Source organism: Micropterus dolomieu, linkage group LG18, assembly GCF_021292245.1.
Source record: "Micropterus dolomieu isolate WLL.071019.BEF.003 ecotype Adirondacks linkage group LG18, ASM2129224v1, whole genome shotgun sequence".
NCBI classification, from domain to species: Eukaryota; Metazoa; Chordata; class Actinopteri; order Centrarchiformes; family Centrarchidae; genus Micropterus; species Micropterus dolomieu.
The window spans coordinates 21,377,453-21,389,726 of NC_060167.1; the positions used below are offsets into that span (position 1 = coordinate 21,377,453).

The 12,274-nt window shown below is 39.1% G+C and overlaps 2 protein-coding genes across 11 annotated transcripts in view; both read left to right on the forward strand.

Annotated features, from left to right (window-relative positions):
• The first annotated feature begins 259 nt into the window (after positions 1-259).
• On the forward strand, positions 260-1,663 carry LOC123986765 (G-protein coupled receptor 61-like). Its single transcript, XM_046075122.1, has one exon. The coding sequence runs from the start codon at positions 260-262 to the stop codon at positions 1,661-1,663; it is 1,404 nt and encodes a 467-aa protein (XP_045931078.1).
• A 5,763-nt stretch (positions 1,664-7,426) lies between these two features.
• The window catches only part of LOC123986762 (AMP deaminase 2-like), a 32,766-nt gene continuing 27,918 nt past the window's right edge, over positions 7,427-12,274 (forward strand). For 2 of the 10 annotated variants that reach the window (XM_046075111.1, XM_046075110.1), the window contains exon 1: positions 11,838-12,210. In XM_046075111.1, coding sequence (XP_045931067.1) covers positions 11,853-12,210 — 358 coding nt within the window. In that variant the 5' untranslated portion in view covers positions 11,838-11,852. Of the gene's footprint in view, positions 7,563-7,671; positions 7,991-8,463; positions 8,518-9,413; positions 9,480-11,764; positions 12,211-12,274 lie in introns of those variants that run through there. The other 8 variants (XM_046075117.1, XM_046075116.1, XM_046075114.1 and 5 more) reach the window with 8 other exon arrangements.

Sequence of the window (12,274 nt, forward strand, 5' to 3'; positions counted from 1 at the left end):
AGAAAACACATTTGCATTTTATTCTTACCTGTCTTTCTCTCTTGCTTTTAGGGCGGGTAGTGACTGATGGCAGACATGAAGACTTTCTAAATGGACAGGAATCATAAAATCTGAATCTCCTGACAATCACAGCATCATCCTCATCCGCAGCTTTTGACCTCTTTTTCAAGCCGTTGTTTTCTGGCCGCACTTCCTGGCTTTGAAGGATGGGTGATGGGCCTGTGACTGATCCTGCCTGCCTGCCTCTTCCCACCCTTCAATGGAGCTGCTGTGGAACTCCTCCCACCCACCTCCACAGCTCATGTCCAACATGTCTGCCTCCTATCTGCCTGAGGGCTGGGCCCTGTCCCAGTCGCTAGCCCTGCTGGCCATGCTGCTCATGGATCTGCTGGCTGTGGTGGGTAATGTGGCTGTCATGGCGGTCATTGCCAAGGCCCCACAGCTCCACAAGTTTGCCTTTGTCTTCCACCTGTGCGTGGTGGACCTGCTGGCAGCCCTGGTGCTGATGCCCCTTGGCATGCTCTCAAGCCGAGCCTTCTTCGGGGAGGCCCTGTGCCGGAGCTACCTCTTTCTCAGTGTGTGCCTGGTTAGTGCTGCCATCCTCTCTATCTCCGTCATCAATGTGGAGCGTTATTACTACATCATACACCCGATGCGCTATGAAGTAAAGATGACTGTTGGCCTGGTAGCGTCAGTGCTGGTGGGGATATGGGTCAAAGCCCTGGCAATGTCTGCTCTGCCTCTGCTCGCTTGGTTGCTGCAAGGTGGAAGAGCTCCTCTTCTGGAAAGTAGTGCTGTAGGGGGAGGAGGAGGTGGGGCAGTCCCATCTCCCCCTGCTCAGGGTCACAGGCGCTGTTCACTACACTGGACAGGGGGAGGGTCAAACCGCCTGGCCTTTATGGTCTTGTTTACACTGGTGTATTTCCTGTGTCCACTACTGGTTATTCTTGTTGTGTATTGCAATATGTTCAAAGTGGCTCGGGTTGCAGCCATGCACCACGGGCCTCTGCCTACCTGGATGGACACACCTCGTCGTCAGCGGTCAGAATCACTCAGTAGCCGTTCCACGATGGTTACCAGCTCTGGGACAGGGACTGGGACAGACAGAGCGACTCCACAGCGCCCCTTTGGGGGAGGAAAGGCTGCAGCAGTGTTGGCAGCGGTAGGCGGACAGTTCCTTTGTTGCTGGCTGCCCTACTTTACTTTCCACCTGTATTCAGCGCTGGCTGCCAGCCCTCCAGCCACTCTAGCCTCTCTGGAGGAGGTGGTCACCTGGATTGGCTACTTCTGCTTCACCTCCAATCCTTTCTTCTATGGCTGTCTCAACAGACAGATCCGGGAGGAGTTGGGCAAGCATCTGCCTTGTCTGTTTCGGCGAGCAGGGACTGAGATGGAGGACAGGCTGCCAAGCCGTGAAGGGTCCATAGAGGAGAATTTCCTTCAGTTTCTTCAGGGCACTGGCTGCAACTTGGATCCTCAAAACTCTCACAGCACCTCCAGTCCTAAAGGGGAGGCCTGCTGCCCTGTGGCTCAGTCGCAGACACCGGAGTTAGCGCAGCCCATACCAATTGATTTCCGTATCCCCGGACAGATTGCAGAGGAGACTTCAGAGTTTATTGATACTGAACAGGCGAAAAACAACCATATATATACAGACACTTAAATAATGTCTTTATTTCCTGAAAATAAGACGAATTTTGATCATTCAGATATAAACCGTATCAGGAGTTATTTCAGTGAAAACATGTTTCTCTGTTTTTACTGAAAATTGTCCAGCAGTTCATTTAAATTACTTTGAATTCTACCTTTGAATCATTGCACTTGGCCTCATCAGATTTCATCCTTAAACAGTCAGACACAGTTACATGCAGTTGTTTGAGATGCATTTCACACTGTAATTTGTGAACAGGGAAATTACTGTTGGATTTTAAAACATTCCACACAGCTGCTCAGCTCTATACAGTAAACGACTCAGTGAATTAATATTGATGTAACTTATTAAAGCCTTTTTAAAAAAAAACAAAAAACATTTATTATATATTGGATTCTACAAAGGTAATAGAGTTAAATGTTTTCAGAATATCCCTTTTGGTTTCAAATAAGGGAATCCTATCTGAAATACACTGTCTCCCTCTCAATTAATTTTCTTTACTATGGTGCAGTGAAGCTCTGCCATTAGACAAATTGCCGTTGGTATTCAGAAATGAAGATTAAACGGTTCCACACACCAAATGATACTGTATTTGTAACTGCCAAATCAATCATTTTTGAGACTCTTGTAAGCTGATTATTTTTTAAAAGAGTTTTGTAAATTACTTGCAAGAAAAGTAATGTCAAAGAAGACAGCAATAAAATACACTAACTTATGACAAGTATTTAAGGGATACATTGAGGGAAAAGCACAACTGTCACTTTTGATTGGTAGTTGGGCTTTCAGCAATGATAATGCCACTCTTAACCCATATGCCAATCTGATTATAATCGATTATGAGGCGAACATACTGTGGCCTAACTCTCATGGAATTGTAACGAGTTGTTTACAGATAACCATCTGAATTTTGTTCTCCTTTCTGTGGTGCTTATTTAAATACATTTCACATCTCTTTTTTATTTCCCATAAAGCAAGCCAGATCTGTTGTGACTCAGTTTAGGATGTAGGTTGACTTCATAACTCATCTTAAGTCACCCAGCTTTCTACCATGTTGATGTATTTATATTTGGATATAGATCTTAAAAATCAGTATTCTCTTGATGCACTCCATTGCATTCAAATGTGATTCTGTTTCCTACATTTGTTAAATGTACTAAACTGTATGTTATGTTAAATTGTATAAGTTGTGGGTTGTGTATTTCACTCAACACACCCCATTTTTCTTTTTATTCGTGAGTGTAAGTATTTGTTATGAATTTCTTTACAAGGAGGCTGATGTATTTTGACACGTATGTAGTAACTGCCTTCTTTGTTTTTCAGCTGTGGAGATTTGTTATCCCGGAAGGAGAAAGCATTTACATTTTCTTTGACTACCCTGCTCATCAGGGTTTTTACAGTACCTCACATGCAACATTACAGTTCTGCACAGTTCCACGTCTAGTATGACTCCTGCACGCTCTAATCTAATGTTGTAACCAGGCTAAAGCAGGTGCGATTTGCTCATTGAGGCTGCATATGATGAACTGATGTGGAAATCGTTGGTTGAAATAATGGATTCTTTCTTACGCAATGTGGATAACAGGGTTTTTAAGATATTCTTCTCAGAGGTTGTTTTTGAGTGACAACACCCATCCAAAATCTAAAAGCTTGTTGAGCTTGATATCTTCTTTTCATCATGTCTAAATATCCCAAACTGTGAATGATGTTGAATGTTTGTGTTAGGATTTTCACTTGTTCAGAGATAGTTTTCTCATGCTGTGATTAAAATAAAAGTATGACTTCCACTGTACTGCAATGACATGAATGTGTTTAGAAAAGTACATGGCTAAAACTTGAGTGAGAGATACTGTTGTAATAAAGAGTTTCTATGTTTGTAAAATATTTTTGATGCGTTCTCATAATTTCACAATATGATATGCTGCTGTCACAAATACAGTTAAGTGATACCCAATGCATGCCTAACATTTAGGGTCTTTTCGTTTTTTACTAATTGTCTCTGATTCAATGTGTGTGGCACCATCTCTCTGCTTTGCTTTGATATTCCTTTGCAAAGAGGGGCGTGGGAGGATACAGGATACATTTTGACCTTAAGGTAACATTTAAACTTCAAAGGCTAAAGCCAGTGGTACAACCATCAGGAAGAAGAGATGTAACTTTCAATATACTGCAAAATATTTATAGATGGATAGGTGCAAATGTAAAGAAAACCTTTACAGATACTCAGTTTAAACAAATATATCCTGCCACTGTTTAGTGCTGTGTTTCGGTTGGAGGATGCTGGTGCGCGACAAGCCTCACACCTCAACGATGGACCTCAGTCAAACCGCCCCCAGCTTCGCCAGGCTCTGCCATCCCCATGGCAATTATTACCTAGTGACATTTCTCAGTGCTGTAGTGGGCGGTAGGAGGAGCTTGCTCTATTGGGAATCCAACAAGACACCCTTATCTGTGACTTCTTAAAATACACTCTCTAGACTAAACCAGAGCTGACATTTGCTATGTTGTTATTTGTTTTCACAATCTTGGGATTGCTTGTGTGAGTATCTCATACTGTAAACTGAAATAACTCCCCCTATGCTGCTGTTTACCTTTGATTATTTCTTTGTAATCTTGTATTTTTTCACCTTAATATCTTTAGTTTTTAAATTGAAACTTAAATGTTCTAATCTGACATATTATAATCTAGATTCATTACATTAGAACATTATATTTCCTATTGTGCCCTAATAATGATAATAATAACCTTAACACAAGCAAACAACAGACGTTCAGCTTAGAGTAGGAGGTGCAGAACAGGTATGATAAGCAGTATTTACTGACTGAGTGCCTGGAAGAGGGCAAAGGGTGTTTAGCTAGAGTGAAATGATGGACCATGGCCTGTAAAAGTGTGGGGTTTCACAATAAAAGCCCAAAGATGAAGTGAAAGAAGGAAGTGAGATGGTAATTTCCACACATTTATACTGTATGTAGATATTGCATCAGTTTATCATGGAACAAATACAAATGAACTAAAATAATCCCATTAAAATAAATCCTCTATGTGCTTGCCACTTGGGGGCAGTGGAACAGCCTGAAAACACAACACTGACATACAGCTTCTGCTGACGAAAGAGGTGAGACTGAACCAAAACAGTAAAGTTGAACTAAAAAAAAACAATGAGCAAAATGATGCTAAAACACTCAGTGGAGCTGAGGGGAACTGCAGAGTCAGGTGATCATTTTCTGCGTGCTTGTCACTATGAGTGATACCTTACATTACATATAGTCATTTGATACATTTTGAATATAAAAATATTGATTACTACAGCTGTAGGCATCATTCTATATATAATAATTAACATATTTTTCTGTTTAATGTTGTTAGCCATATGGGATACAGTAACCAAGGCAAGATTTGGTGTCAAATGAACATTTTTTGGTGATATTGAACAGCAGCCCTCAATGTATTGTGCTGCCACTGTAAAGACCCAGATGTTCACTCAAAATCTTATTTCAGTTGTTGTTATTGACCTTGTCCTGTAAGGGGCAAAAGTACCACTGAACAAACCGAAAAAGTTGACTCCAGATGGAGGTCAGTGCTGTAGGCTACATTACGTTTCCTGTTGCTGGTTATCAAGAAGAAGTGAAAGCAGATGGACAAGCCTGTGGCAGATACACAGACTGGGAGAGCAAGAAAATAAAAATGTCATTTCTTTGTTTCCACCAACTTTCCAGGCACACTGTCAGCATTTCACAAATGAGACATAGTGTTGCAAAAGGGAGAACTAGACAAAGTTGGGGAGACGCGATTGTGGAGGAGGGGAGGATAGATAGCAGAGAACAGAGGAGGAGGAACAAAGATGAAGAAATATGATCTGAGTAATGGATGTAAAATGGAGAGAGGAATAAAACTGTCAGATAAATCAGCAAAATAAAAGTGGACATTACAAACACAAAAAGGCTAAAATGATTTCAACATCTTAAGACAATAATGAAAATGCAGCTACAGCTACCTTCCACAGGCCTACAAGTGATAGTTATTATTATTTTGATCATTTGATATTTTAGTAATTGTTTTGTTTTTACATTTAAAACTGATTTTATTTATTTATTTTTATTTTATTATTATTTTTTAATCAATTCATTATTTTAAAAAAAATTGTCTATTAATACACACACACACACACACACACACTCACACACTTTACTGTTTAATTTATTTATTTTATTTCTATTTTTTTATATATTTTTATTTTTTAACACACACACACACACGCTTACTGTTTTATTTATCTATTTTAATTTTAATATATTTTTATTTTTTTAACACAAACACACACACGCTTACTGTTTTATTTATTTATTTTATTTTTAATATATATTTTTTTTAAACACACACACACACAAACACACACGCTTACTGTTTTGTTTATTTATTTATTTTTAATATTTCTTCATTTTTTTTTTAACACAAACACACATACGCTTTGATTACTTTACGCTTTAATTACTTGTTTAATGAAATGTATGGGGTTGATTGTTCTTATGTTGTATGTATGATGCTTTGGCAATGTTGTTGTTACACATTCATGCCAATAAAGCTCAATTGAATTGAATTGATAGTGTGGGCCTTTTTCACACTAAGACGATTCTTGTTACAGCCTAAGTTATTATATAAAGAAAACCACTTACCACTCATATTGGAACCCTGTACAGCACCAGTGAATATATCAACATCATATCAAGATCATTATTGTAACAGGATCTACTCAGTTAGGCCTATACATCTTAGCTATTGGTTTTAAATGAAATGTTGGACTTCAGCCCTGAGTCATCCAACACTGGAGGTCTACTATGTGTTCTCATTTATATTAAGTGCCTGGCAGTCATCCAGTTTGCTTTTGCAAATAGAATCTCTAGTAGTTACTTCAATGGAATACACAACCTATATATTTGGCATTTTACAGATGTAAATGCTCTGTATAGCTAATTCTAGTCTTTTCGACCACTCAAAGCGCTTTTAAACTACATCTACCATTCACACACTGAGCCTAAGTGCTCAAACAGAAACTAACATTCACACACATTCATACACTGGTGGAACAGCCACCAGGGCTTGCCCGAGGACACTTCAACATGCAGCCCGGCTCCTCCAGGACAGTCAGTGGTCAGTGGTACTGTTCTTAGGTACAACTTTGAGATACTTTTACTTTACTTGAGTAATTCCGCTGTTACTTAGCTATTTCTACTCGACTTTACTTTCCACTTTTATTTGACAATGCTTAAATACAAATAATAGTTATGCAGTGAATTAAACTAGCCAAGAGTATAATAAAACAGCTCAAATTAGTCCCACCTTAACCAGCTACAACATTAAAATTATGCTTATAAATTTATAAATTAGTGATATTAACCCAATAATATAATATATGACAAAATAGGCTACTGTAACATTGACAGAGCTGTTCTACCTGCATAATATACTTTTACTTTTGACAGTTAAATTCATGGAAATACTTCTGTAGGCCCACTGTGAGACACATTTTGAATCCACTTGTAACGGAGTATGTTTACATTGTAGTATTGCAACTTCAATAAAATATCTGAATATTTAGTGAACCACTGAGTCTGGTGAGTAATTTCCCCAAAGTAAGCATAGCTGGTGGTGTAAAAAAAACAGGAATAGAATCACTGTGATTTTACTGCCATTTATATACAACAAAACTCATTTAAAATAGAGGTCCTGGAGTTAGATCTCCTTTTGGTGCAAGTAACGTTAAGGTTTGTTTCATTTGGTGACCTTCACCAGGACTCACCGTCGAAACAGGCGGCTCCTTTAAATCTTCGTCCCTCTTTTGAGGAAACTACATTTACGTCAAAGAAATACCCGATTCCAGAAAAGTATTCGAGCAAAGGTGAAGATTAACCTCAGGTAACTGTTCATTGTTAATTCAGGTAACTTCGCTAACCGCTATTCACTGACGAAAGGTAGACTAACTGACTTAACGGTTAACTTAATAAACGTTTAATTGTAACTAACGGTTATGTATCAGACGTTAACTAACGTTAGCGGAGAGCGTTGTAAACTGTCAACAAGTCTAGGAGATAGTCTAGCACACAAAAAGCACATTTTAACATTAGCTATGGGAACATTTTAGTTAACTTCACAGGAACATTAAATAAGCCTAGCGGTCAGGTTTAAGTTTATCATTAACTGATATCTTATCAGCTCGCTGTAGCCATCTGCTGTCATTTTAACGTACCGTGGTATGTTGCTATGTGTTTTTGCAGGAGATTTCCTGTCTTGTATCAAGTTACAGTCTACTTCTGCTTCCAGCTGGTCCTCAACAATGTCAGGTGGTAAGTCAGCAACCCGTGACAGTGCAAACATCGTTACGTGAAACATAACCCAGTGTTCAGTTTGAAATACGGGACGTTTAACGTTAGCCTAAAATATCAAAAGCCATCTGCTGAACGTTACCTCCAGCAGTTAAAAACTCCTTGAATGTTCTAGTAAGCAAAGTCAGAGGTCTTTCTTGGGCTCTTAATTGTGTTTAGTGGCCTTCTACCAACCAAAGTGGCTTGTGCATCACAATTAGAGGGTTTCACAGCTCATGGCACCCTCTATCCTATAGAACCTTGCCTTGGATAAGGAAAAAGTAGTAATCACTTGGTCTAAATATTACTCTGTTTGTAGTAAAAATAGGGCTGGGCGATATGGCCGAAAATGTTATCACAATAAAAACATTTCATACCATTTGATATCGATAATTATCATGATAAATGTCAAATCATTACTTATTTCAAACTTAAAGGCTGATTTTTGCTCCTAGGTGAAAAGTTGAAAAAATCAGATGCCAAACAGTGGATCACTCCACAAATCTGAGGTAGAACACTCTTCTTTTTTCAACAAATATGAGTAGTAAACTTCTTATATACAGTCTATTAGTAAATCTTTTTTCAGTCCCTTTTCCTCAACAAAATAAGTATTTTAGTAGAAAAATTAAGCGCAAATTCGTTAGTGATTTAAATGAATTAAATACCTCTAAGCTGAACCTATTTTTTTTTTACCTATAACATTTATTGACATATATTTAACATTTGTTATATTGTTATTGAGGAAAATTACATTGCGATAATTATAATTATTGTTTTATTGCCCAACCCTAAGTAAAAGTAGGCCTACTCATGTTTAAGATTAATGCTGCATGTAGCAAGTAGCATGCAAAAAATGTGCTTTTGGAGAATACTGGGAAAACTTAACTGGACTTTAAAGTAAATAAAAAAACTTAACCTCTTTTTACTGTAAAACGATATCTGTAGCTCTCTTTACCTTCTTCCTTTTCAACAGTTGAGTATAAAACTTCATAACAAAATGTCATCCTTACTATCAGTCCTGGTGACTAGCTGAAGTACTGCTGTAAATAGGAAAATGCCAAGGCCATGTTTTGGAAAATGCAAAAAAAAAAATCCTGTGCTTGCTTTTCTCATGCATATGTTTGGCAACATCCACCTTTGAATGCACCATGTACGTAATCTGATTAGAGAAAATTAAGCTTTGTTCAGTTGGGTTTGATGTCGTTTTACATTTCACATTACCTAGAAGAGAGAACACTGTGTTTTCGTGTGTTTGGTGTATGGCCTCTGTAAACAAAATGCTGAATTCCATGAGCTTTGCTCTGAAGGAGTGAAAAAAAATCCCCCAGCAGCCAGTGATCTGCATAGTGGTCTCATTTTTAGCAAAAGGGTGTGTAGACAGAAAGCTTACCCAAGCAGCTGAGAGCAGGGAGAAAACCAAAGAAGGAAGAACAAGAGATATCTGGCAAACACAACAGTCTCCTGTTTCCAGGTAAGGACTTGAGAATGTGAGTAATTTGGTTTTAGCAACATGTTGGACATAGTCATGGGGGTAGTTAAGATTTTGTTTCAGACAAAAGCAGGCCTCTGTTTTTTAGCTGCTGCTGCTACTCCACATGCTGAGCGTCAGCTCTCTCAAGAACTGGGTCAGCTTTCAGAAAAGGCTGGAGACACCCTGAAACAAGATTTTTGTTTTAACTTGGGAAAGATGAACCTTGATGACTTCTTCTTTTCTCAGTCACCAGAATTTATCTTTGAAAAGATGTTTTTACCAAGCTCACTTAACAGAAAGGTTGAATTTTAGTTATTTGATTGTTGTATGTGTATGTCTGTTAGAAATAGGGCTGCAACCAACAACAAGTTTCATTGTTCATTAATTTGTCAATTATTTATTAGTTGTTTGGTCTATTAAATGTCATAAAATTGTGAAAATGTTGATCAGTGTTTGCCAAAGCCCAAGATGATGTTCTCAAATTTCTTGTTTTGTCCACAACCCAAAGATATTCAGTTTACTGTCATGGAGGAGTAAAAAAAATGAAAATAACCATATTTAGGAAGCGGGATTTTGATTAAATCTTACCCAAATTGTTTATCAAATAGTTGCCAATTGATTTATTAGTTGACAAGTAATCAATTAATAATTGCAGCTATAGTTATAAATATTAAGGGCATAGTTTGATCAGGTTTGCGATGGGATTTGTTGTTTTTAGCCCAATTCATCAATAATTAAAAAAAAAAATAACTTATAGATTGGATTTCAGTTTTAGAGATCAGTGTGGTATTGGGTTTGGTCTCAGGCACAGTTGTGCTAAGATCTGATCCACATATCACCAGTTTCTTAAATCTAATTAATTCTAAATAAAGATTGTTTTTGTTCAGAATTGATCACTATCAGCCTATGCTGTAATCTCAGAGGCCAGTTTACCTGCAAAAATCTTGAGCATCCTGGTAGGAATATCAGTTTTTTGTTCTTATGGGTTTCAATAGAATTAGAGAACAATGGGTGAGGAAATGAATGGTTGGGTAGCGAGGAAATCTTCAGTGGTGGAACGTTAAGGACAGCCACTACAGTATATTTGAAATCCTGTGCTATCCCTGATAAATGTGCTCCGGATGCAGCATGTAAAAATGATCACACTTCATGAAATGTTCAGTATGCTGCAGTCAAATTATGGTGAAGCCCCTTAAAGTAAGATGTTTTTTGTTTGGTGTCATTTCCAATTTTAGTTTTGATAAACTGAGGCTGCTTGAACAGCAAATTGTGTGCCCAGAAGGGACAAACATGTTTTTGTCCAATTGCATTATGTCTTCATACCACTAGATGGGGATGTTTACTGTTTTTTTGTAGCTCTCCTGCTCTGGCTCCTCCATAAGTGAATTTCCAAAAAACACTGTTAGGTCAGTGTTAGATAAGTAACGGTCAGTGTCATCCAGTTCAGTAGTATACAGTAGATGCGGTTTTTATACATATGTATATTGATCTTAATCCTTAATCTGAAATGATTTTCCTGAGATTTTGGTATATCCTGGGGAGTGTTAAGAAGTCTAAGAAAGGTTATTATTTTGAAAATCCAAGTCAGAGCCAACATTATCACATGCAGTAAAAATATTTTTGTATTGTCTGTATGATGGTTACGAACAAAAGCTTTAACTTTGTAGGACTTTCAAATATTCGAAAAGTTTTATTTTACAGTGATGAGTGTGGCTACAGCATGAAGTGTCAGTAAACAAAAAAAAAACAATTAGCAGCTTTATTTGTTCTACTTGCTGAGGCTGTGCTGACGTTTGGAAGCTTGTGTGGTTATTACACTTCAAATAAAAGAGTGTAGTAATAGTTAATGGTCCTAAACTACAGGGAACTCATGAGAGAAAGTTGTGCACGTACTTGTGGCGGGTTGCATTACTAGTGTTGCTGGGCATTGGTTGTCACTATTTATAATACTTCATGTCAGGCGGGCCCAGGCTCTGTGTGTTTTGGCTCTCCGTCTCCCCTCAGAATTTTCCAGCAAAGAAGATTGAGAGTTCACGAGGAGCTTACTCTCTGAGCTGGTTTCTGTGCTTATCAACTCTGACCATTCTGTATTTTTAATTTGTTTGCCGTTCATCTGGATCCTCCTGGATCCATCCGGGTGAACACACATCCTCATGATAATTGGTATATCTAATGGCTATTTTTAGATGAGTGGAAAAACGTTTGTCCTTCACTCCCCTTGGCGCTCAGCTGGTAGGGTGTAGTCGGTCTTCCAGGCTTGCTGGCTGTCATGCTAGCTACACAGTTTGGTCTGCCATGCCCTCCTCTGTGGCCGTTTTTCCCTGCTTTGGCTACAGGAAGCTCGTTCCTTGGTTTCTAAGGCAACCAAGTAGGATGACCCCCAGTGGGAGCCGGGGAAGCCTTGGGCTGCCTTTGAGCTCGTCGCTGTGCAGCATGCATGCTGACTTGGCTGGGAGGAGGAGCCAACTCCGCAGAGGAGCTTCTCCCGGCCCAGTGTGGGTTCTGCCGCCCCGCTTCCCCACCGTGAGACAGCACTCCAGCACTACAGCTGGTGCTCCTCTCTCCCTCTGCTGGCCACCGCGAAGCTCTGACGCACTCTGCTCCAGTAGTAACAGGAGCACAGGCGGCAAGATGTCATCCTCTTCCTCCTCCAGCAACGATGGACAAGGGAAGCCTAAACCTAAATCCCCGTTTCGCAAGAGGGGCAGCCTGCAGAGCACCACCAGCCCTGGTGAGTGTGAGTGATGGGGGGGGTCCTGTAGAGGTGAACTCTCAGCTGTTACTTGAATGTGGAG